Genomic DNA, 25532 nt, shown 5'->3' on the forward strand with positions numbered 1-25532 from the left:
ATTTATAAAATATAATATTTAGTGACATTATTTTTTCTATTATTTGGTAGAGTACTGTGTTTCCATTTGTGTCCTAAACATAAATGTTCATATGGTGCTGTTTGTTCTCAGTGATTACCTTTTGAAAACATATTTAAGGAAGGTTAGTTATAGACACGTGTTTGATATGAATACTTCTCTAGGTGCTTGTTAGATATTTGAATATGAATTTGTGTATTGTAAATTAGTCGTTTTTGCCACTTTTGTAGGTGTTTTTGATGTTGTAGTCGTTGTTGTTGTATTGACCAGATTAAGTAATATGCAACTATCAAGTTCATTTATCATGTTCGAAATATCAAATTTTATTGAGTAACGGTCCCCGGAGCAAAAATGTCCGCACAGGTTACATTCCATACGAGACACTTCCCTCCGCTGAATGGGAAGACCGTCATCCCGTCCACACGATTGCAGTCTCCGCGATTAAGACCAGTGGAGTCCAGAACCAAAGGAAAGCCTGCGGCATTAAAGCCCCGTTTGACGACGTTGTTCAAACTGGAATGTCTCGAGATACGTCCAGTTCTTAACCGGCAGCAAATCATAGAGGTAACAGTGCACGAGTAAGTTTGTCTCTAGATAAGGTAACATTGAGTAATTTTTCGACAGACTTCCAAATAATAAAATCCAGGCCAGACAACAGGTTGGCTTCCCGGAAACAGGACACGAAAATTGGTACAATCTTGGAAATTTTTTTATTGTTTAAATCAGTGATTCTCAAGCTTTTTTGCTCAGGGGCCGCAAATTAAAAAAAAAAATTTACAGGGGCCGCAAATAATTTTTAAGAATTATTTATTAACCAAATAATCAAAATTAGGTTTAATTCTACTTGTTGAAGTACGTAACAAATCACTCAGATGAGTATCAGTCAATCTGCTGCGAAACTTTGTTTTAATTCGAACGAGTTTACTAAATGTCGATTCGCAGACATATGTTGATCCAAACATTGCTAAATTTTTCTTTGCATTATTGACTAAATTCGGAAATCGGTTCTCTGGAATTCTCGAATAAAAGTCAATTATTGAAATGTTGTTGAACAAACTTTTCAGTTCAACATCATTTTGCAAATCAATCAATTCCAGTTGGTAAATCCCGGAAACCTCCTCACTTTTCATAATTAATGGAGATGCAAATAATCTCATTGAATTTGCACCTTCTTTAAAGCTCTGTCAGCTTAAATTAAATACTAAAAACCTGAAATCTTGCATCAATTGCAAATTTAAATCTTCAATTATTTTTAAATATTTATCAGTTGAGCCACTTTCGGAATTTTCTGACAAATAAGGAAAATGTGTGTAATCATTATTTGATATCTGCGCTTTCCATAAAATTAATTTCTTAACGAAGGCATTTATATATCCATAAATTTGATAATTTAGCTTATTTTCCCCTTGTAGTTCGACATTTAGGGCAGACAGATGCACCGATAGATCCACATAAAATGCTAAATCTGCTACCCATCTATTGTCTTTCAATAATGCATTGTCCACTTTATTTTCAGTGAATAAAATAATTTCAGGGAGAAGTTGATAAAATCTAAATATAAAAATAAAAGAAATTAACCTTTTGAGACAAGAGCTACGGCTTAACCATCTTACTACTGAGAAAAGAAGGACATCGCCATAATCCGAATCGGTTTCAGTTAAAAATGTTTTAAATTTTCGGTGATTCAAGGCGTTCGCCCGAATCCAATTGACAATTTTTATCACTACTTCAGAAACATTTTCCATTTTAATATTTTTGGAAATTAGGTTTTCCTGATGAATAATGCAATGATGCCATAATACTGGAGTCCAGTTATTATCACACCTCCATTTATTCATACGTCCACGAAAACCAGTTTTACTGCCAATCATATAAGGGGCTCCATCAGTTGAAATTGAAACTAATTTTTTTGGATCCAGTTGATAATCTTCAATTAATTTCACAATTGGAGAAAAAATCTGTGTTCCTTTAGTTTCTCCGTGAAGTGAATTCAATGAAAAAAATTCTTCGTATACTCGAAAGTCAGATGTTACTCCCCTTATAAACACTACTAATTGTTCGATATCTGAAATATCTTTGGAACAATCAAGCGCAAAAGAATAATATTGAAAATCTTTACAAATTCTAAAAATTACAAAACAATTTGCATACTGTAAAAGTTCGTTAATCAGATTATCAGATATATCACTGACTCTTCTAGTAACAGTATCGTTACTTAGAGGTAACTTGTGTGCAATATCGAAAACAGCGGGCGAACAACATTCCGATGCAAATATTTCGATTGCCGTTTTATATAATTCGCCATCAGAATAAGGCTTCATATTTTTAGCCAATAGGTAACTAATTTTGTATGATGCCAGGTTAATATTAGACGAATATGTGCCACTTTTGAAAGTAAATGATCGTTTTAAATAATCTTCTTTCATTTGTTTTAGTTTTTTCGTCCGAGAAACACCAGTGAATTTGTCATAAAGAATAGAGTGGAAACGGTAGTGCCGTTCGATTGTATACGTTTTTAGAGTTGCAATAATAGAATGGCATATTAGGCAAAGAGCCTTTCCATTGATCTCAATAATGAAATATTTTTCTTCCCAGATGTGTTGAAAAATCCTATTTTCCTCGGAAAGTTTTCGACAACGTTTAGAATCAGACATCACAACAACAAATAAAAAACGTGACATTTTTTTATTCATAAAATTTAAAAATATTAAATTAAAAAATAAAACATTTATAAAACCTAGGGGCCGCAAATTAAATCCTAGGGGCCGCACTTGAGAATCACTGGTTTAAATTATAAAAAAAATCTAGTTACGAAAAAGTACACGTGCATGGTTTTCGATGAGTCGATTGATCGCAGTCACTCGCCCTTTAGTTCTGTAGATCATCAATCGTTTTCCGTAATTCCCTTAGTACTAAAGCTGGGGTAAGAATTTTCTGCTTCTGTTACCCTTCTGGTCACCTCTTTTCTTATTTTTTTAAATATTTTTAAAAACGGTTTTTCATTTTTATGAGATGAAAATTGTTCTTTCAAATGAGGGTTTGAGACTTTTACAAATTTTTCAAACTTGTTATTTATATATTTAATTATTTGTTTATAAATAACTTTGATTATATTATAATAAAATATCTGGTAAACCTAATGTAATTAGATAACCACGTTGCAACTTACAATGGTTTTGTTGTGGATTCAACAAATTTTGTTCTCTTAATAATTTTATTTGTTTGTTGTTGTGCTTTATCACTTTTATTTATCACTTTTTATTCTTGTATATTAATGGTTAATATATGTATTAAAATCGATTAAATATATTGTTGACTTACAGAATTTCTTATAGTATTCGATATTCTGTAATATAATTGGTTTTATTTTGACAGTAATTTAATCTTTTTAATGCTAACGATTTAATACTTTTTGGATATTTTCCAAAACCCTATTTTTTCGTATTTTCATGTTTATTAAGATTTTAATTGGTGGCTTGCCCTTTCTTAAATTCATTTTTATCATTTTGAACGCACAACTCAACTAGTAATAATAATCTTCAAAAATCTCAATTATTTATTATCATTTAGTTGTTATTTTTGGGCAAAAATAATCATAACATTTTTGAAGGATTCAAATCTATCTTGATAAGTGGGGCTATTTTAACAAATTTGTTTGTAGTTTGCGATTTGATTTCCGAGATTGAAATTTTATTTTTCTTGATTCACCTTGAAGTGAATCATATTCAGAAGAATGTTTCGAATAATGCCTCTCGACATTATATTTCTTAAGACATTGTATGACAGAATGACAAATTAGGCAATGTGCGTTACCATTTTCTTCAAAAACGAAAAAATTTTCCTTACATTCGGGGTTAAATGCACGATTTTCATGAATAATTTTTCTACTTCGTTTAACACGTTTGTCAGACATCACAAACAATATTATTTAAACATTAATGTACAAAATATTTAATATAAAAACAAAAAATATTTAATATATTTTTATAATTTTAATCGGGCCGCGGTTGAGAATCTATGATTAAGATGCTCGGCAATATGAAACTGTCGGCGCTGAATTGTGTCACGTGAAAGTGGAATTGCTTCAAAGTTATGCTCCTTGTCGGGATCAATGCATTTAACTGATTCCATGATACATCTTTTCACAAGTTCGCCGTCTGAAAAAGGTTTTTCAGCAGATCCAAGGATATGAGCAACTCGAAAGGATGCTTTAACTCTTGCATTTGTCACATTTAAAAAAGTTTTTAAACATTTTTTTGTTGTCTTAATTTGTATTTCAAATTTTCGACGGAATCTTCTCTTGAACACTTGGACTTGACAACTAGGTGGTCTAAATGTCTTTGAAAATGTTGTTTAGCAATGTACCGTTTTATAGTTTTCACAATCTCATGGCACAATAAGCATTGGATTTATTTAATATGAATATTTTTAATTATTATTTAGGGTTTTTCTTGATTAATTAACACTATGAGCATTATATTTAAGATTAGTTGCTCGATGACCTGCCCACGCCCGCACATTCATCGACTCACGGCCGCACTTGCGCATTCCTGGTTAAAATCTTTATATCTTCTAACATCAATAAGATCCGCCTGGAATCTTTCATTTGGACTTGCTGTCGTTACATAGTAGTTTAATTAGATCAATAAATTTTTTATTTGATAGTTTTTGGCAATAATTCGGGCAAAATTTTTTAAAAGCAGCACTTTTTATTTAAGTAATGAGTCATTTTCTGACCTCCATTGAACAATTATATAAAATATGGGCGACGCAATTGACATGAAAAAGATTAGGATAAAGATTTTTTAAAACTTTCCGATTGTACAAAACACAGCTTTTCGAATGTGTTATATCCACTCTTTTTTATCATCCGAAGCCATCAATTTAGATAAACTTCTTGTGATTGTCTGATTAAATCTTTCAACTATGCCCTGACTCTGGGGATTGTTGGGTCGTCCATGAATTTGAACAAGTTTGTACTCTTGACAGAGTTTTCTTATATGGTCATTCTTGAACTCCGTATCATTGTCTGATTGCAAGTCCAAACTGAGTCTTGCAAATATTTTAGATGGAATTAGTTTGTAGAAAATCCCTGTTTTATCAAGGTTATAAATTTCATTGGGAGTATAGGCTTGCATAAATTTTGAAATTCATTTAAAAATCTTTCGATGTCAACTTTTTTTATCAGTTTTCATTTGCCCATGCAATTTTCTCAGACGGAATGGGTCTTTTTTTAAACTTGAACAAAAATCCGGCAGAGTTCTTAAAATTATCGAGAGAAAGATCATGGTGAATGCAAATCTCGAATAGACGTCAATCACAGTCAATAACCAAGAAAATTGATCATTGTCATTTTCAAACCTTGGGAATAACACAATTTTATACCTTTTTAGGTTAATCAGATAAATCTGAAATCTCTCATTCGGTACATCCGCAAAAATATGACTTACGTCGTCATATTGTTTTAGCGGGACTGCAGACTGGCATTCATCGCAGTCTCATACCACCTGACGAATAACATCTCTTTTAACAAAACAAAATCGTTTTCCACACAATTCTTCTAGTGAATTGTGTCCACAATGGTTAGCGTCGTGGATCTCTTCTGCAATTGTCCCCATCTCCTATGTGTTGGTTGAGGCAATAACAAGTTTGTGATTAGATAAAGAATTTTGAAGATTGAGCTTTCCGTCTATTAAAACGAATTTTTTAGGCTTCTTTTTTAGTTTGTACTTCCGAGAAGCTGAGATGTTGAGGTCTTGTCCTTCGAATATAGATTTTATAATGTTGTACTATTCATTATTTTTTATGAAAACTTTGTTAGGCATCAGACAATTTATTAATGAGATAGTTTATTTCTTTTATTGCCAAAAATTATAGTATGCCAGCAAAAATTGGTGTAGATCTTTTATGTTTTTTGGACAACCAGTGGAGGTTAACAAAATGACTTTTTAAGCACTTCACTGTCGTTAAACATAGTTTATAAAATAAGTCATTGTTATTATTTAATTGAAATTCTTTAGGAAATTCGTTGACAATTAATGTTCTTTAGTTAGAAGAGGCTTAGACGTGCGTGGCATACAAAAAAGTTTAAGTAAAATAATAATTTGTTGAAATAATAAAAAAAATAAAGTTAAAAAAATTCACCTTACAATTTATTTTTTAAACTTTTTAACTTTATTATTTTTTAAAATCGTATTCTTATATTGATTGTATCATTTGAATATGGATTTTTTCAAACAATATACTCCAATTTATTACCGAGAAAAAATTCAAAAATGTCCTTAATGCACGGTATAATCAGATTCTCCACAATTGTATGTGGTTTTTTGGTCTTTTGCGATCCGATATTAAATTCCGAATATTATCTTTTTTGTTCAAATATTTGGTTTTCCGATAGTTTCGGGATTATTAGAAACTTGATATCGAGAAAGTAATGAAGGCTTCATGTGTTCAGGGCAAAGAATCTTGTGGCAAATAATACACTGTGGATGTCTCACGCCGTTTTTAATCACGAAATAAAATCCATAGTTTAGATCAGCGGTTCTCAAATGCGGCCCCCGGGGCCGCATGTGGCCCCCAGGATTTTTTTTGCGGCCCCTCTAGAGTAACTAACTTTTTTAATTTTTTAATAATGTTTAAATTTAATTATTCATTCTTAAGGTTAAACATATCCATAATTGGTGATTTCATTGATCAATTTGATGCACGTTTTGGGGTACATTTATATAAATTTAATTTTTAGAATTTTAAAGAATTCCTTCCTTTAATGAAAATATTCGCAACTTTATTCAGCGTGGAAATTAAGGATGCGTCTGCAAAATTCAACTAGAACTCATTAATTTACTGGCGGCATTGTTCAAAAATGCGTCTATTATTAATTTTTACGAATTAATTCCTCAAGACAAATTCAAAAATATAACACACAATGCATATATGAATATATCAATGTTTAAATCTACATATTTATGCGAATCAATATTTAGTAAAATGATTCGAATACAAAATAAATATCGTAACAAGCTCACGGATAATCACTTGAGTCAGCTTTCACGAACTTCTTCGACTTTACTTATTCCGATTTCAAAAACTTAATAAACAAATAGTACTTTCTTTTTAGATACAACGCCTTTTGTAGATTTTTTTAGCTTTTATTTCTTTATAAAAAAATGGAAATTAAAAAAAGAAAAAAAGAGTCTAAAACTCATTACGCATCAGCAGTGGCTGCACTCCGGATTGCAAGCGAGTTACCGGCTTGGAAAATATAAAAATATATTAAAATATTTTTTGTGCGGCCCGCGAAGCTAATCTTAATTATCGATTTGGCCCTTGAGCTAAAAAGGTTGAGAACCCCTGGTTTAGATAATTATCGTTCTATTTTCGAATTTTGTTAAAACGTAAACTCATAAGAAAAACTAGTAGTGTGGAGTTATATTTTATAAATAATTATTTAATCCAATTATGATTTTTACTATAATTAGAATTAATAATTTTTTATGTTGATCCGAAAATTAAATAGATTTTCACACATTTTACGCGCACTTCAGTTTGCGAACCACTGCATTAAACGATTCCTCTTTTTAATTTTACAAAGCCACCCCTTGCTTCCTTTAAAATAATTGAATCGAAGCAAATATTTTGGCTTTCTCAGTAATAATTTTATCGTTCAAAATGGCTCCTTTAGCATCTATTGAATTAATCCAAAAATCATATCATTATTGATTTCACTAAACTTTACATATTCTTTGCAAGAAATGTCAAATCTTACGTTGTTCAACACATTTTCTCTCTTATTTCTCAGGTGATCAATAGATCTACGAGAAATAGGTAGATTATATTTTTTGGAAATAAATTTCTGAAATTTTTATGGAATAATTCAATATTCGATTCAATGAACTTTAAAATGGTAACTTTTGTTTGTTTTTTTATCGTGTAGTTACGTTTCATGAAAGCAATAATCGACAATAAAAACGTGTTGATAAATTAATTATTTACCAGTAAAATTAAATAAAAAATTATTCAAAATTGAGAAACATGGCGGATTTATTAACAAAAATCTTGGCAGATTCGAGAGACTTTACTGTATATTGATTCGCTTTTTTAAATAAGTTTGTATTTCCGGATTTAGTTTTTATGTGGTTTAGTAGTAGTGCATTTACAAGATTTTGGTATTCACCGTCATTTTTACGTAGCATAAGGATTGAGTTTTTGAAGATACCATTTTTAATTAAAATAACGCTAAACCTTTTTTATAATAAAATAACTACTTCCAGTCCAATTGAGCACAATAAAGTTGTTTAATTACAATCAAATGACCATCGACATTTTAGGTTGGAGTCCACTAAATGGTCCGGCATCAATAGATCCTTGACTCCAAGGGTTTCATAAGCGTTCAAGAGATCCTTCAAATCTATTCTTAAGTAGACCATTGGCAGTGAATACAATATTAATACATTGTCACATTGCCATATATTGTTCACATAGACTAACGAGGAATCTGCCAATCTTTGTGAATTCACGACTGCATGTACGACATCCCAGTCGTGTGTCTTTACCTAGAATCATTCTATTCGCAAAGGAAATGCCAACGACAGTCGGTCAACCTTCAAAATTCTTTAATAAAATGCGTTTTTCGGAGAATTTGAGAAATGACGAATTTCAAAATATAACCAATAATTTGTAAGTAGTAGTGAACAGTTGCCAGAACTAGATATTTGACGATCTTAGCAAAATAAAATGATTAAAATATGTCATATTTTTGAATAATTTAATGAATAGAAAAATCTGTTGGTGCTTCTGAACCATATGTTTTGGATGAATATATCAATGATATTTTGATCAATACTAATCAGCCGATTCATCTGTAAATTTTAATACCTTTTATGTTTAGAGTTTTATTCTTGTCTTTGTTGGAAATTTCCGGATCTTTCAATATAAGATGACAGCAATTTCATTAAAATTGAGACAACTTTACTTTGCCTGATTGGGTCGGGAAAATTTATGCAATGATTTGAATAAACGTATTCAATAAATGTCAATTTCATTTTAAATTATCTAATTAGAATGATTTTTCTTTTTTGCTTGAAGCAAAGTTTTCTACAAACTTGTTTTCACTTTTTATTTTTCGTAAAGTTTTTTTCATAAAAGAGACGTGTGGTGATCACCTGGTCTACATTTAAATAGCTTCATGAACTGAGATATAAATGAACTTTTAGTTTGTTGACCAAATTATATTTTGTATTTATTAATATAAATAAAATGTATTTTTAATCAACGATTGTTTAAGTAGATTTAGTTTGTTGTATTTGTTTTTATTTTACTTTTTATTACTTTTTTTGTTTAATTGGATTTACAAGAATATATTGGATGTAGTTTCTTTTAATGATTAAGTTATTTGAAATTTCATCATTTTTGAGATATTTTTGATTTTATTCCTTTAATCTGTTTCTTTTACTTATTTTGAAATCTTACGATATTATTTCTTTAATCCGCTTTTTTATTTTTTCAGAAAATGTATTCTTTTGATTTCAATCTGGTACATTTAATCGTTTAATTTTATCAATTTTCTAATCTTTTTGATATCCGAGACTAAATTAAGTAAACTTAGACTGGTCGACGTGTAAGCGGGTACTTTCAAATATATATGAACAATAAACATTATCCCAGTTTCTTTGAAATGAAGGAATTCCCTGGATTTTAAGCCCACGGCAGCATATCCCGACAATTCACACTGTTCAAAAAAGGGAAAAAGAATAGTTGACAACAATGTGCACCACAATGTTTTATATTGACCTACCTATGAAAGTACATTGATACTCATAAATACTAATAAATCAACTATAAGTGAGTGACCCAACGTTTATTGACACAACATATCAGAACAGTCTATTATACTCCAATTATAATAATAAAATAAACAACACAAAATTATTAATAATAAATATAATCCAAATTATATAAACACACATTATATTTAAGCGTCATCTTCAACATTCTAGAATCTACGAGAACAAATCCTCCCCTCATTCGAATTATCCTAAGTTGATAAAAACTCAAAAAAATACCAATTTATAACCCAAAGAAGATTTTCCATTAAATTTTGAATAGGCAGAACACATGAACTGAGCACCCAACTTATCCAAGCCATCTCCCAATGTGCCCAACCTCTCCTCCAACTCAGGAGGACACTCCCCCATTTCTAATACACTCACTCACAACCCTCACTCAACAACCGACGTGTCATCTCCCCCTTCTCCACACTCCCACAACCTGGTCTATACTGTCCTCTCTCCTCCTGACTAGTCAGTGATATAACTGGTGACTTCACAAATGGGTGTTCTGCTTTGAAGGGATTCCTCCCGAATATACAATTCTTTGGCTGACCTTCCCACTTAATTACAATAAATACCAAAAATATATTTGGCGGGAAAAATTGGGTGAGTTCTGTTGGCAAGGTAATCCTCATATCTTATTTCGGTACTTTTGTCGAAGTGGTCGCAGTTTTTTTAGAAGATAATTAAAATTAATTAATTTTTTTAGTGAAAAATAGATTATTTAATTTATAACCCTCTATCAATAATTTAAATGGTTATTAAAATTATTTAAAAATTTATTTAACCAATTTAGTCATTTTTAGTACGCGGCATCCAAATTCCAGGACTGTAGAAGGAATTTATGTCTTTTACAATCTGTGCAAAAGATTCCTTATAGTTCTGTATTTGTTTTCGCCACATAAATTCTGAAAAAATAACTAACTAAAAAAACCTGCGAAATAAGATCCCAGATGATGTCTTACAGCTCCTCTTTGAGCTTTATTCTTGCATTTTGCACTTCCCCACATTCGTTCTACTGTCTGGGTGTGCACTCCCGTCGTTGGATCCACAAAGAATTTTCTGAATATATTATATTTCCTTACTTATGGTTAACGGTTTCGTGTGTGTAGCCGTTTTCAACCAATTGATCAGTTGAATACCCTAAATGTTAATCAAATAATGCTAACCTTTCCAGCAGTCACTATAAATAATGCTTCCCACCTCGACATATCGAATTACTAGACTGAGCAGTGTTTCTCTGCTCCTATCCGCGACTGGTTGCAGAAAACACTGTTTGGTGGCTCGACAAATACCACCGAAGACCCACTGTTTTGGTAAAACTCTTCCAGAGTTGTTTTTCCGTTTGGAAAACATACTCTCGTCTACCTCCACAATCATACCAGGACCACCTGAAATAAACATTAATAATACCAATTTTGCCGTCAGATCTTTTAACAAGTGCGTCCACACAGACTTCACGTAAAAACATAGCCCAATCGACATATGTATGTTCACCCCAATTGTATTCGTGATGAAGCCATTTGAAGGTATGCCTATCGTAACTCCATAAGTATATGTAGGCGATGACATCCTCAAATGGCAATCTACAATTCTCTAACCAGGTATCTAGAATTATTTGAGAGAAATTATACCTTTTTTAATAGAACATTGGACTCTACAACCAACTCTTGAGCATTTCCAATTGAGCTTCGGTCCCAAGACTAATTCCATCTGATGTCCCTTCGGACATATACGTGATTTTGAAAGGATATCCACATTTTGCAGAAAATGCACTGCATCCTCCTTACTTATTGGGAGCTGTCGGAATTTGATGTTGCATAAGTCCACAACAGAATTTTCCATGTGACCTATAGTGCCAGTTTATATCAATATTAGGTACATGCTCGCCATAATATTAAAAAAATTAGAAAATAATTAGTAAAAAATTTAATAATATTTTAAATTATTGATAGAGCGACTTAAATAAAATATAATATATTCCACCTCAAAAATTATTAGATTTTTTAAAAGGCCTAAAAAAACTGCGACCACTTCGACAAAAGTACCCTTATTTCCTTAGGCGGTAAGATCAAAGGAATACTTCTATTGATTTTCCGTGATATTCGGGCATTGCCATGAGGGTTTCAAAACACAATTCGACTGGTGGGAATACTGTTAGACACGTGGGGTGATAGTCCAGTGAGGAGCCATTCGGGGATTGGTCAACTGGGAAGGGACTGACCGAAGGGAAATCGAGCTCCATATTTTGAGTGGAGATATTATTTTCTGTGTTATTTTGGGTTGTTAAAATGGGGGTTCCGAATATCATTTTACTAAAATAATATAATAATTATTATATTAAATAGAATAAGCTCTTAAAAAGAAACAACAACAAACCACCACAATAGGAAATATTTTTAAAATCGATTTGTAATTAATTAATCATTAATTAAATCTAATTAAACTACTTTTAATTAAATATAATTACTTTAAAAATTATATAATAAAGCATTTGATTTTTGTACGTAATGGATATAGGAAGGAAGTATATTTATATATAAATGTGATTTACACCATTTACAGGAAATATCTGAATAAGGTTCTTCTTTGTTTACTTAGAAACGTGTTTGTGGAGAGTTTGGATGTCTCAGGCACGACCAGATTGACTAAGGAATAGATTGGGGGTTTGAAAACGGCTTAGTCGGTTCGAATGTCTCAGACACGGCTTATACGTGAAGAAGTGGATCATTATGCCCACTAGAGTCAGTCGGGTTAATTAGTATTTTATGATATATTATATTGACTTTTATAAATAAAATTTTTTTATTATAAAATTGGACATGAAAAATGCTTTTAATTGCATCGACCGCTCATACTTCCTTAAAGAATGCAGCAAACATAACATTCCATTACTCCGATGGCCAGCATGTGCTACGGTTGCACACCTGAACTAATGATAGACGGACACACGATCTTGTCCTCCTCTGGGGTCCAACAAGGTGACCCCCTTGGTCCATTACTCTTGGGCGTTAACCCAACAGCACACGCCGTAAAATCACCGCTCAACGTTTGGTATCTGGATGACATTACTATTGGTGGTCCTGCTCACCAAGTCATCTTGGATATAGAATCAATCGCTGTAAGTCTGAACAAAATTGGATTACAGTTGAACCCTTCAAAATGTGAGATCATAAACCTCAACGCCAACGAGGAAGATTTCGCGACTATAGTGGAAAAATATCACTCAATCTTACCGGGTGGTATTATGTGACATGGTTTGCGCGATACCTATGGTTTGCGCGATACCTGACGTGACCTTGAAATGTATAATTATGACATTGATGGGATTAAATTATAAATCTTTTAATTAGACCGCGACTCATTCTTATCATTTAATAATTTACTAAATTAGCTAAAGACTCTCTCATTTTGACAAAAAATTATATTTATAGGAATTTAATTATCAGAAATTAATTTTTTTTTGGTGGAAAACCTAAATTTCTTGAATTATTTCTAGCGTGCAAGTATATTTGCAGCAATGTCCTCGTACAAAGGTTATGTAAAGAATAGTTTGGAATATCAAATTTTAAAAGATGCTTTACAGGATAAATTTCCTGAATATCTTACAAAGCAAAAAAAATATAGACTAGTTAAGAAAATTGAAAATTTTACTGTAATTAATGAAAGGTATCATACAATTGTAAATGTATAGATTGTATCTTAAATGTGCGAATTCAGATCACAAGCTAGTGATTTGTCTAGACAATGAACCCGAAATGGAGATCGTTGCTAAAAGTTTGCATGACTTCTCGCATGGAGGAGTTAACAAAATTGAATATGAATGTCGACAACGATATTTCACAGTTAAAAACGAGATTATTCGAAAAGTCATTCGAAACTGTGAAATTTGTAAATTTGCGCGACCCTTAAAAGTTTTAACTTTTTTAAATCTTAGATTGGAGATATAAATAACCATGTCTTTGCATCTTGCCCAAATGAAAGATTTCAGATAGATCTTATAGATCTGAAAGTTTTTCTACTATAAATAAAATTTTAAATGGATTTTAACGGTCATTGACGTATCAGTATTTTATCGAACAATCGCGTTGAGGTAGTTTAAACATTTAAATTTAATAGATAAAAAATTCGATGAGCGAAATTTCGATTGTGCCAATGTCCAGACTTAAAAAATAATTAACAAGTTATTATTCTTTGAAGTTTAATATTAATTACAATATTGACATTAAGTTAAGCTTCAAGGTCACGTCAGGTAACGCGCAAACCATAGGTATCGCGCAAACCATGTCACATATTATAACCAGGAAAGGGTCGCTTGAAGTCTTAGGATCTCCCATTTTCTCGGAAGGAATCGAGAAAATACTGTCCGGAAAATTATCCACTTTTGAGCTCATGTCAAGCAGGCTATCCATCCTGGACGCTCACGAAGGGTTTTTCTTGTTGAAAAACTTCATATCACTCCCCAAGCTACAACACGTTCTCCGCTCTGCCCCCTGCTTTATAAACCCTGAACTTCTCAAAGAACTGGAAACAGGGCTGAAACACAGTGCCGAAAATCTCTGCAACATTCGTTTTGACGAAGCCTCGTGGACCCAAGCCACGCTTCCAATACGATTCGGAGGCATTGGTCTCCGGTCCCCAGCAGATATTGCATTACCCGCTTTCCTCTCTTCTCGATTGTCGTGTGACTCACTGGTGGTTGCTGTTCTCCCCCTTTCCACTGAACGCAACGCATCCTCCTGGTATCAGATGGCAATCGAAATTTGGTCGAACAAAGGCCTCAAGACACCTGCTAACTCATTCTCACAGAGATGTTGGGACGACCTGTATTCTATGTCAATTTACTACCACTTGGAAGAGGTCTCTGATCAATCTCGTCTTGCATGCCTTAGAAGCGCTTCACAAAAACAATCCGGAGCGTGGCTCAATGCATGTCCTATCCCTTCAGTCGGAAACAAACTGGACGACGAGACATTGCGAATTGCAATCTCCTTACGCCTTTGCATGAAGATCTGTCGCCAGCACCGCTGTAGTGCGGGCTTCCGTTGACGAATTCGGACGGCACGCTCTCTCATGCAGACGCAGTGCAGGCCGGTTTCCAAGACATCACGCAATGAACCTAATTGTCAAGAACGCTTTGCATGCAGCTGGTTTCCCGGCACAGCTGGAGCCTCCTGGTCTCATCCGCACAGACGGAAAAAGACCTGATGGGATAACAATTTTCCCGTACACCAACGGGAAGTGCCTTGTTTGGGACTGCGCTTGCACCGACACCTACTCAGAGACAAACCTGATCGCCTCAGCCTCCTCTCCAGGATATGCTTCACAGAACTACGAAAAAATTAAAAAATTAAAATATTCAGAGCTCAAGGACAGGTTCATAGTGCAACCGATTATTGTGGAGTCATCTGGAGTCTTCGGTCCGGAATCAATCTCTTTTATTAGGAAACTTGGATCCCTGATCTCGGTTCAGACGAAAGATAGAAGGGAGACCGAATGGCTGTTTCAACGCCTTTCAACAACCGTTGTCAGAGGTAATAGCCACGCTATCCTTTCTGCTCTTAAGCAACCTTAATTAACTTATATTTTCTTTTATAACATTGGCTTTTAAAAAAAAAAAAAAAATTAAAAAAAAAAAATTATAAAATTTATGATTTTGTAATGTCTTCTAAATTTTGTGCTTCATTTCTGGAGAAAATGATTTAAAATGTCATTATGGTCTATGATTTTTATTTATTTAATTTACAAAAATACGATTTTTTGATATATTACAAAATAGTACTTTATTTAGAAATAGGTAATAAATTATTTAACACGTTTTTTGTTCGTTTTAGTTTTTGTTGTTTTTATTAAAGTAGTGATGAATTATTTAAAACAGAATTATTAATATTTCAGTAATGATGAAATTAAACATCAGATTCGAGATCCCGAAAGGGTGAACCCACTCGATCAATGATGATTTTTAATTCTGAAACTGATGATTCTTCATAACTTATATTTTTATTTACACTCTTAAATTTCCCCACCATAGAGTGGTTCTACCTTCTTGCCTCATTATGATTTGGATTCGCAGTTTATCAGGACCTGACGAACTGTGTTCCAAAAGTTGGGACCATCTTACAGTGTTGTAAATCAAATTCGGAAATAAATTTGACTCGGTGCTTTCCATTATAAATATATATTCTTTAACTGGATTGCGAGGTTCAACAAGCACAGGAGAGTTGGATAAATTCTATTTTATTCTTATTAGTGTATACAACTCACTCTCTTTTTCTTACTTTCTGTTGTTGTTGGAATGCTAGGGCTTGAAGAACAACACAAAAATTGAGGACAAAGTAGTCAAAAAATTGTTCGATTTTTTCTAATACAAAAAGAACTCAGACTACAAACGGAAAATACAAGTTTACCTTAAATCAAAAAAATATGAATTTACAAAAATCTTTTGTCAGAAAAGAAGCAGAAATACAAATTTCTGAAATTATGAAATGCAAAGCTAGCATTCCAGCCTTGGACTTTGATTCTCTATTCAACGTCTTTACTTAAACTGACTACACATTGAAACCTGCTAAATCCAAATTGACAAACCTAATAAGTGTATTGGAAACTCTGCAGTCCATTAGAAACTGAAAAATCCTAACAAAACTTTTAAAATACGCCCCAAAGGAACTAGCTAAAATCTTGACAAATATTTTGAATTGGTCTCTCGTGGAGGACAATCTATCAGGGAAAAGCATGGCTAATAGCATTACAAAGACCAGGAAAGCCAAGGGTTCCGTTCGCAACTTTAGAGTAATAATTTACTAACTTTCATTCACCAAGCACTATTTCTCATTGCATTACACTATATAAAAAAACAAATTTCATTTTCCGGTCAAAGTAGTTTTCAGACAGGCAGTGTAATGTGGGGACACAGATGGTACTGTGCCCTATGTCTAAAATACAATAAATATATCGCAATACTTGGCATTGATATGTCCAGTACGTTTGATTCAATACACAGTGAAAACTTATGGAAGTTCTAAAAGTTTTCTTCTCCTGCTTGTGCAAAACACTCATCTTGTTATCCAAATTGGCGAATGTGTCTCCGACTTTTTTCGGATTTAACATTGAGTTTCACAAGGGGATTCACTATCCCCGGTCTTCTTAGTTTTTTACTTTATTTCAGCGTACTAAGAGAGATTTGTGATGTTATGATGATTTATGCAAAAGATCTGGACTTTGTGAGAATACTAAAAGAATTTGGTATATTCTTCGAAATGAATTTTATTCGTTAATCCCGACAAAACGGAGCTTACATAGCTCACACGTACTGATCGAAGATCCGACGAATCACGGAGAAGGAGAAAAAAGGTGGACTCGCTTTTAGGAGACTCTGAAAATGTTACTCGCAGGAAGATCTTTCCTATGAGTGCATGAAAAAAATATCGGTTATATGGTTTCACATAAGAAAAATAGGATTAAATACTAGTCTCAGGATATGTAAAGATTTTGTCATTTCAGTTTTTATTTATAACACTTGCACATGGGGAGTTTCTAAACATGTAATTGGTCGTCTTTATCCTTTTTATAAAACCTAGCTAAAATGGATAATCAAAAACAAGTGCTTCTGAAGAACACATTTCACATTTTTATTGAGTTTTGAGGCCTTTTACCCGATCTGAAGCTTTTTTCTACTGCTGATCTCGAAGTTTTTTGTGCTCAGATCCACGACCAATCCTCCATCTGTATGATAAACTCGGAAATATTGATTCCCATCCTGATTATTTCATTCTCAAAAATTATCTTTATATCCCGAAAATCAATTATGTCCTAAGAAGTTCCCGCAGGTTTTCTATTTTGATTGATTTGGATTCTTTGGATTTTTCACGCTCTGGTGCGCTCTTCCGCCGAGATCTTTAATGTCAAGTTTGATGACGTTGATTGGTCTTCTCTTAATTAATTTTTTTTTAGTTTTTGCAAGGCTGTTTTTTTATCGGTATATTAAATGTCTAAATATGAAATAATTTGATTTTTTGATTTATTTTACTATAAAAAATTTTTTGATTGGGAATTTTCCTAGATCTGCAAACTAAATTGAACAATTTTAAGTAATAATTAAAAATATTATTTTTGGGTGATTTTTAATATTTTCAGATAAAAATAGTGCATTATAATATATTTAATCACCATTAAAGTCATAAAAACGAAGGCGATGGGATTCAAATCCACGATAACCCAACAAATTAATAGCCCAATTTTTCAGATATGTTTATTAATAGAAGGATCAATGTAATTTCAATCAATCAAATGAATTTTTAGCTGAGTCCTCTAAATTCAGACAAATTGAGGAGAAAATGGAGCACTGGAATTATATTTCAGAACAAGTTTACCTTAATCACGAATTTAGAATAAAAGCAACTAGTTGAACAATATATCAATTTAAACGCTTCTTATTACAAATTTACAATAAGACAATATTACAAATATGTCTCAAATTTATTACTAACGTGAAATAAAATATTTTAAATTTTGTAGTTTTTTTTGAAAAACATATATTTATGAGCTTTTTTTATAAAATCGAAAATTCAAATCCAAAAAAACTGAAAAAATTTAATTTACTTAAATATATCAAATGAAGTTTTTTTAATTTGTTAAAATTAAATCATTTGCGATCTCGCTACATTGCAAATCATACAACTTTTAAAGAAAAAGACATAATTATTCGGAATGTATAAATCTGCAAAAACATACAGTGACATACAAAATATCGTCAAAAGATCGTTCGGCATGATATCAAAAATTATCAGAAACTACTTAAATAACTGCTTGACAGGCAGAAAAGTTGGGATCGTTGCTTAATCGTCAATAAATATTTCAAATGAATGATATTCGAAAAGACATGCCCATTTAAACTCTGTTAAATATGCCAAAACTTTTACAGAAAAAACAGGAAAATCAATAACAGCTCAAACAATAAGAAATACAATGAAAAATTGGTCTGAGCTTATCTGCCCACGAAAAGGCCACTTCTTACCCAAAATCATAAACTTCGACGATTGACGTATCTAAAAATTAATGCTCACAAATAGCATCATCTTCCTTGTTCTGTAGCATAGTATTGAACAAAGCAAACTTATTCTTCAAATACTCCCGACTACATTTCATCCTCGAGATGACTCGCACTTGATACTCAAAAGCGACGCTTGCCCACGAAAAGATCGACCAATTCTCTTCTGACTTTTGACCTCTCGGTAGTTCTTGCTGTGAGCTCCTAGACTGAGCAAGCAGTAATTCTTCCTGAAATAATAATATCCAATAACCTATTCTTTCAATTCCTCACATGTCGTGATTTCACTTTATCAGTCAGCCATACTGTCGGACTGTTCCACTTGCTGCTTTTTAAGATTACTATAAATAAGCAGCCCCCAATACTTAAATAGTCCATAGGACAGGTATAGGTCATCTCCATACCTCGCGACTTCCAATACCTTCATCAGTCTGTCGATCTCGTCGTCGTATATCTAAATGACAGTCCTCTACCCACCTTAGTCACTTCGCCGTCGTCCAAAAGTGTATTTGGTGTTATATTAGTGACTATTTTTTACACTCGTTGAAAGTTTTGTCTCAATTCACACTTCAGAGATTCTTGCAATCGATTCGATCCTCAGTCGTGGATATTTCTGGCCTTCATTCTCACTGAGTTGCTCGTTTATACCAAATTAATCTACAAATTTGTCACCTTCGTTTATTTCCACTCAAGACAGAGAGGAAAGCTAACTAATCCTCCCATGTTTATTTCCTATTTGTGATCTTGTTTGCTGTCTTAAAACGTTCTAGTTTGTTGAGTTATTCAGTAAGTGAAGGAAACTCTCACTTCTTTGACCACCGGGAAGTGTCTTCTCCAATTGAAGGGGGCTATAACCTTATTATGTATGCTTGTCACCAGCCGTCTTCTCACTTGGACAGCAGAATATCTCAAAGTTCATTTGTCGATCAATTTCATTAATTTTCTTACATTTTATCGCTCCATAATCTTTTCTGTTGTAAGTAAAAAATGTCGACTTTCCTATTGTTGGCCAGAGTTGTTTTGAAATCATAAGACATTCCACTGGTCTAGGAAATGGACCTTTAAATGTGTCGTTCTGGCAATTAACGATCTCTGATTCTTCTCCAAGTGTGGTTTAATAATTATCATAAACCAATTGCAAGTTAAAAGAAAAAAACATTTTTGACAAATATATTTAACGTTTAAACAACCTGGTTCTCCCAAATGCCGCAATAGGTCACACAGAAACTGTATTTTGTGGAATACCAATTAAGACATCTCCAATCATCTTGAATTGAGACTTATTGGCTGTTGATTTGCGACTAAAGTCGGTATCCCCATACTCTTAGGTGGCTAGCCCTGTACGTGGCCAAACAAGTAGTTATACAAGAAATGTATTACAAATAATGTTAGGTTATGACTGAAGGACTGATTAGTTAGACAACTTCCTCATCCTCTTCTCCAACATCCCCTTCTATGTCTGGAGAAGCGTCCTGATATTGCTGATATTCACAGACGAGGTCCTGTAGGTTAGAATCGGCCTCAGTGAACTCCATTTCATCCATTCCTTCCCCAGTATACCAATGTAGAAATGCCCTCCGACGAAACATAGCTCGAAACTGTTCAGAAATTCTTCTAAAAACTTGTTGTATGGCTGTGCTATTCCCCACAAACGTGGCCGACATTTTGAGTCCACGAGGGGCAATGTCACATACAGCAGTCTTGACGTTGTTTGGGATCCATTCAACAAAGTACCCACTGTTCTTAGTTTGGACAGTCAGCATCTGCTCGTCCACTTCCTTCATGGACATTCTTCCGCGGAAAATTGCAGCCACCGTGAGATAACGGCCATGGCGTGGGTCACAGGCAGTCATCATATTTTTGGCCGCAAACATTTGCTGAGTCAATTCGGGGACGGACAATGCCCTGTACTGCTGAGAACCTCGGGAAGTCAATGGCGCAAAACCAGACATGAAAAAATGCAGACGCGGAAAAGGAACCATATTTACAGCCAATTTCCTCAAATCTGCATTAAGCTACAATTCCTTAATAAAAGAGACAACCTGCCCAGGAAAACGAAGACATGTGGTCACTCCTGACATGGTGGCGGACACGAGGTGGTTGAGGTCCCCGTAGGTGGGGGTAGTCAGTTTAAGGGTCCCAAAACAAATGTCATAAAGTGCTTCATTGTCGATGCAATATGTCTGGTCAGTGTACTCTACTAGTTGATGCACGGAGAGAGTGGCGTTGTAAGGTTCCACCACCGTGTCCGACACCTTTGATGAGTCACTGAGGGGGTACCTTGGGGGAAGGCATCACGGAATATGTGCTCATTATACGATCGGGGTATTCCTCCTTACTCGATTTATCACGAGGGACCCCATTCCTGAACCTGTCCCTCCTCCCAGTGAGTGAGTCAATTGGAATCCCTGAAGACAGTCGCAGTTCTCGGCTTCTTTCTCAGCACATCGAGAACTGAGTCGACTAATTCTGCCCCTTCCGTGTAATGTCCTTTTGCCCAATTATTTCCCGCCCCTGATTGACCAAATACGAAATTGTCAGGACGGAATAGTCTTCCGAAGGGACCCCCGCGGACTGAGTCCATGGTCCCTGGCTCAAGGTCGATCATGATTGCTCTCGGGACGTACTGTCCGGCTAAAAGGAATTATTTTTGCTATACAAACTGGAAGCTTCGTTGTAGTAGACATTGATTCTCTCCAATTGGACGTCATCCTCTCCTTTATAGGTCCCTGATTGGTCAATTCCGTGTTCGTCGGAAATGACCTCCCAAAACTATTATTGATTTTTAGGATTTATTGACCTTGGAACCGATTTGGTTACCGCATTGGCCTGCCTGCATGTGTACAATCTCTCGCATTTTAGATAAGTGGACCGGAATTCAATTATGCTTTATTGTAAATAAGGATAATCCAATTATTAATTTAATATTTCTAATTTACTTATATTATAACTAAATGCTATCAAATTACACCAAATTTACATACTTTAAAAATCGAATTTTTAATACAAAATTCTGATAAATTTACGTCATTATAATAATTAAATAATAATGAAAATCCCCATTTACGTAGCCCAGAACAATACATTATGTATGAACGAGTATATATATCCCCAGCTCATTTAAATAGTAAATACATCGATTAAACTGGCAACATATTTCATCGATAAAAACTCTGACAGTACAATAAATAACCGTCCGCGGATGGGTTATAAGAATATAAAGAAAAAACGGAAAGGTCATCACGGAAAAAGTCCGCAGTGGTGAAAGTAACTCAAAAGTTCGTTTGGTCAAAAATTATATTTTCTAAACCAAACAAAATCAAATTTCAAGAATTTTTTTAAATTGTTAAAAAAACCACGTAAAATCATTTATCATATCTGAATTGGATAAAAATTATCTTAAAGAACCCCACGTGATTATCAAATGAATATTTTATTAGAAAAAACAAGAAAATTGTTATAATTAGAGAGTACTGGATTGATTTGTTTGATTAATTTCACATTTCTTTACTTCTAAATTTTGTCTTATTACTGAAATGATAGTTGACAGGATATAAATAACAAAAACTAAAAATAACCCAAAAATAAATACAAATCATAAATATTCCACCAAATAATATCCACTGTTTCCCATCCGCGTAAACCAAAAGAACAAAAATAAAAAAATTCGAAATAACCGGAAGAACAGGCACAAACGGCGTCTACAAATATTAAATAACGGAACCTTATAGACTTCCTTTTCTTCTTGTTTGGGGATCCTTTGCAACACGATGAGACATCCAATCAAGCCCAGACCCAGCAGTCCCATCAACGAGAAATACAAAACCAAATTCTGAATCGGAAATTTCATCAAAATTGCAATAAAAAATGTACATAGTGCTACAAAATATATACATGTATGAATACTAGATATACTAGTCATAACTCTAGCAATTTTAATTTGTTTCGATGAGAGGAAATTATTGTCTGGTTTGTTAAAATAACTAAAAATGAGCAAAAAAATGAACCGAACGTTGACTATAATCACATTCAAAATAACTGTGGCCACAAGAGTAGAAACCTCACAAATACTCAGAGCCGATTCAGCAGTGAAAAACAAAGACACGACCCCTTATATGAGGGAGTGATAGTACCCATTAAAGCACACAGAACTAGACAGGCTCTTCTCACCATCACTTCGTCGTCGGGGTGGAAAAGGACCCTCGGAAAAAACCCATCCAACGTCATTGAGTACATCAAACGAGACCCTGTAAAGACCAACCCAAACAGACTAAACATAAAATAACTTTCTGACTTTGAAATCAAGCCGCAAATGCAACCAACAGAAATGACGTAACCCAAAACTGGTTTCCCTTTATCGAGGAATGCCACCAGGAAGGGTGCTTTGATGTCGATTTCATAGTAGGGCATCATCAGGGAAATCACCACGGTGGTGGAGACATAGGCCACCGTGGCCACCACTATGGACAACACGGTGGCCAGGGGGATGGTCCTCGTTGGATTCTTCACTTCCCCGGCTGTGAGGTCAGTGGGGGATATTCAACCGATCACGGCGATGATTTCGACCCCCGACAGAGAGAAGAAGGCTGCCAAAGTCCCCACAAAAATCCCCGAGAAACCGTAAGGGGCGAATCCTCCGTTTCCGTGAAAATTCTCCCCCGCGGATTTATTAGACTAAAATTCAAGTTTCCGTAAAAAAACAGGAGGCAGACTCCAATTTTGAATTTCCGCAAAACTCGAGCCTCCAATGACCACGGTGATGAGGACAATTATGTTAACGGTGACTAAATAAACCGCAAATTTGCTAGAATCCTTAGACTTGAACAAAAAGAGGACTGAAATGATCAAAAAACCAAACCCGACATGATCAAAGTGACCCCGATTGGCAGAGGATTAAAAATACTCTCAAAATATTTTAATCGGGTTATTCTGAACGTTGAGAAGTAATCAGAGATTACGTAATTACACAACGAATCAATATAAAAAGACAGGGACTTGGCAGTGATGACCCCACCTACTGTAAAGATCAAAGGATACCGAACAAATATGCTATAAAAAACAAAAATCCAATAATAAAGGCAGTCATTTCGCCATACACGGCATACCCGAATGCATAGAAGGACCCAGATCTGGGCATTCGAGTACCCACTTCTGCATACATCAATCCTTCAAAATAAGGAAAGTGAGGACCACCACTCAGAATGGCCATCAGGGCGGCAAGAAGAAAGGATATGATCGTGGCAGGACCGGCTTGTTGATTGATCATTAGTCCAGAGGCCATATACACCCCTGCTCCTATAATACAGCCAGTGCCTGTTTATATTTGTAGTATATATACTCATTGCTGTTAGTTTGAATAAAGTAATGTGACGATTTTGCTTCTGTTCATCGGGGGATATGTCGTGGTAGTGTTTCCTGGTGAAAATACGGACAAGGTCGTTCATTTTGGACTGAAATGACGGTGATTGACTTTTATATCAAAGACTTATCTCGGCAGTGATAATTTAGATAAAAGTAATTGGCTTTTCTTAAGAAGATAACTTGTGATTTTATAAAAAAAAGATTAAAAAAGAATTAAATAAATTTATTTGTTAATTATTTAAATAAATATAAATCTGATTGGTATTTGTTTTAGTGATGGTTGACGTGCGTCGTGACATATTAGGCCGCTGTGAACTATACGACTGTAATTAGCCATAAATTAACAAAAAATAGTCCTCTACGATGAAATATCAAAGGACAACACACCAACATCAACCCCCGAGTCCAGAAACAGTCTATCCATAGCCTACAAACACAAAATAACCGACCTCCGCAGATCCCACTCCGCCCTATGCTGGCACATGCAATACGGCAACAACACAGAACTCAAAGAACACGAAGAAAGCATCAAAAACTACAAACAACTAATATATGAAGAAATCGTGGACTTTTGTAGCCGGGCAATCCAGCACACACAACTCCAAATCTCCGGCCTGGAAAGCCCAGAAGAGGACCCCCAAGCACACGTGTTTTGTCTCACTCAGTACCCCCCACACTCATAAGTAGAACGGGGGACTACGAGCGGTATATGGCAGAGGTGGCCCCTGATGAGGAAGTCAAGTTGATCAATGCCACAAAGAGCGAGGACGCGTATAAAAAGGCTCTGGAGATAGCCAAAGGGCTGAATCCCTCTGAGGCGAGCTATCTGGGGCTGTGTCTTAACTACAGTGTCTTTTTGTATGAGATTCTGGGGCAGACTAAGCGGGCTACTTCTCTGGCGAAGGAGGCCTTTGACTCTGCGGTGGAGCCGATGAGTTCGATGCAGGGACAGTCCACTGCCAAGGGGATATTTCATCAGATTAGGAGGAATCTGATTGTGTGGAATAGTGAGAGTGGAGAGGGGGATACTAACCTTGATGGGGACAGTTGAGTCGTCCTTATTAGTTATTAACAGTCATTATTGGTTATTAATTGGGTTATGTTATTTTTGTGGTACCACAAGAGAGTGTACGCGTATATAATTTATTATTTAATTAAATTTATTATTTAAATATATTTGTTAATCAGTTTAAGGTTGATTAAGTTTGTGGTTTTTTATGGCTAATTTAATTCAAACAGTTTGTGGTTTTAATTCTCCAATCAGAGTTAAGTCAATTCCT

At 34.3% G+C, this 25532-nt stretch overlaps 2 protein-coding genes and 1 pseudogene across 2 annotated transcripts; 1 reads left to right on the forward strand and 2 right to left on the reverse strand.

Moving 5' to 3' along the window:
• Nucleotides 1–73: 73 nt before the first annotated feature.
• On the reverse strand, nt 74–5636 carry LOC115229932 (general transcription factor II-I repeat domain-containing protein 2A-like). Its single transcript, XM_029800193.1, has 4 exons — nt 5523–5636; nt 3340–3364; nt 1632–2092; nt 74–118 (listed from the first exon to the last, which is right to left on the reverse strand). The coding sequence occupies exons 1-4, from the start codon at nt 5634–5636 to the stop codon at nt 74–76; spliced, it is 645 nt and encodes a 214-aa protein (XP_029656053.1).
• Nucleotides 5637–20285: 14649 nt separating this feature from the next.
• Nucleotides 20286–21748, reverse strand: LOC115229923 (annotated as a pseudogene).
• Nucleotides 21749–23754: 2006 nt separating this feature from the next.
• Nucleotides 23755–25359, forward strand: LOC115229933 (14-3-3-like protein). The gene is made up of 2 exons (XM_029800194.2): nt 23755–23814; nt 24830–25359. Exons 1-2 carry the CDS (start codon nt 23755–23757, stop codon nt 25301–25303), a joined length of 534 nt encoding a protein of 177 aa, XP_029656054.1. The 3' UTR covers nt 25304–25359.
• The last annotated feature ends 173 nt before the right edge of the window (nt 25360–25532 follow it).

This window comes from Octopus sinensis, unplaced genomic scaffold (assembly GCF_006345805.1).
Source record: "Octopus sinensis unplaced genomic scaffold, ASM634580v1 Contig13910, whole genome shotgun sequence".
In the NCBI taxonomy this organism is placed as follows: Eukaryota; Metazoa; Mollusca; class Cephalopoda; order Octopoda; family Octopodidae; genus Octopus; species Octopus sinensis.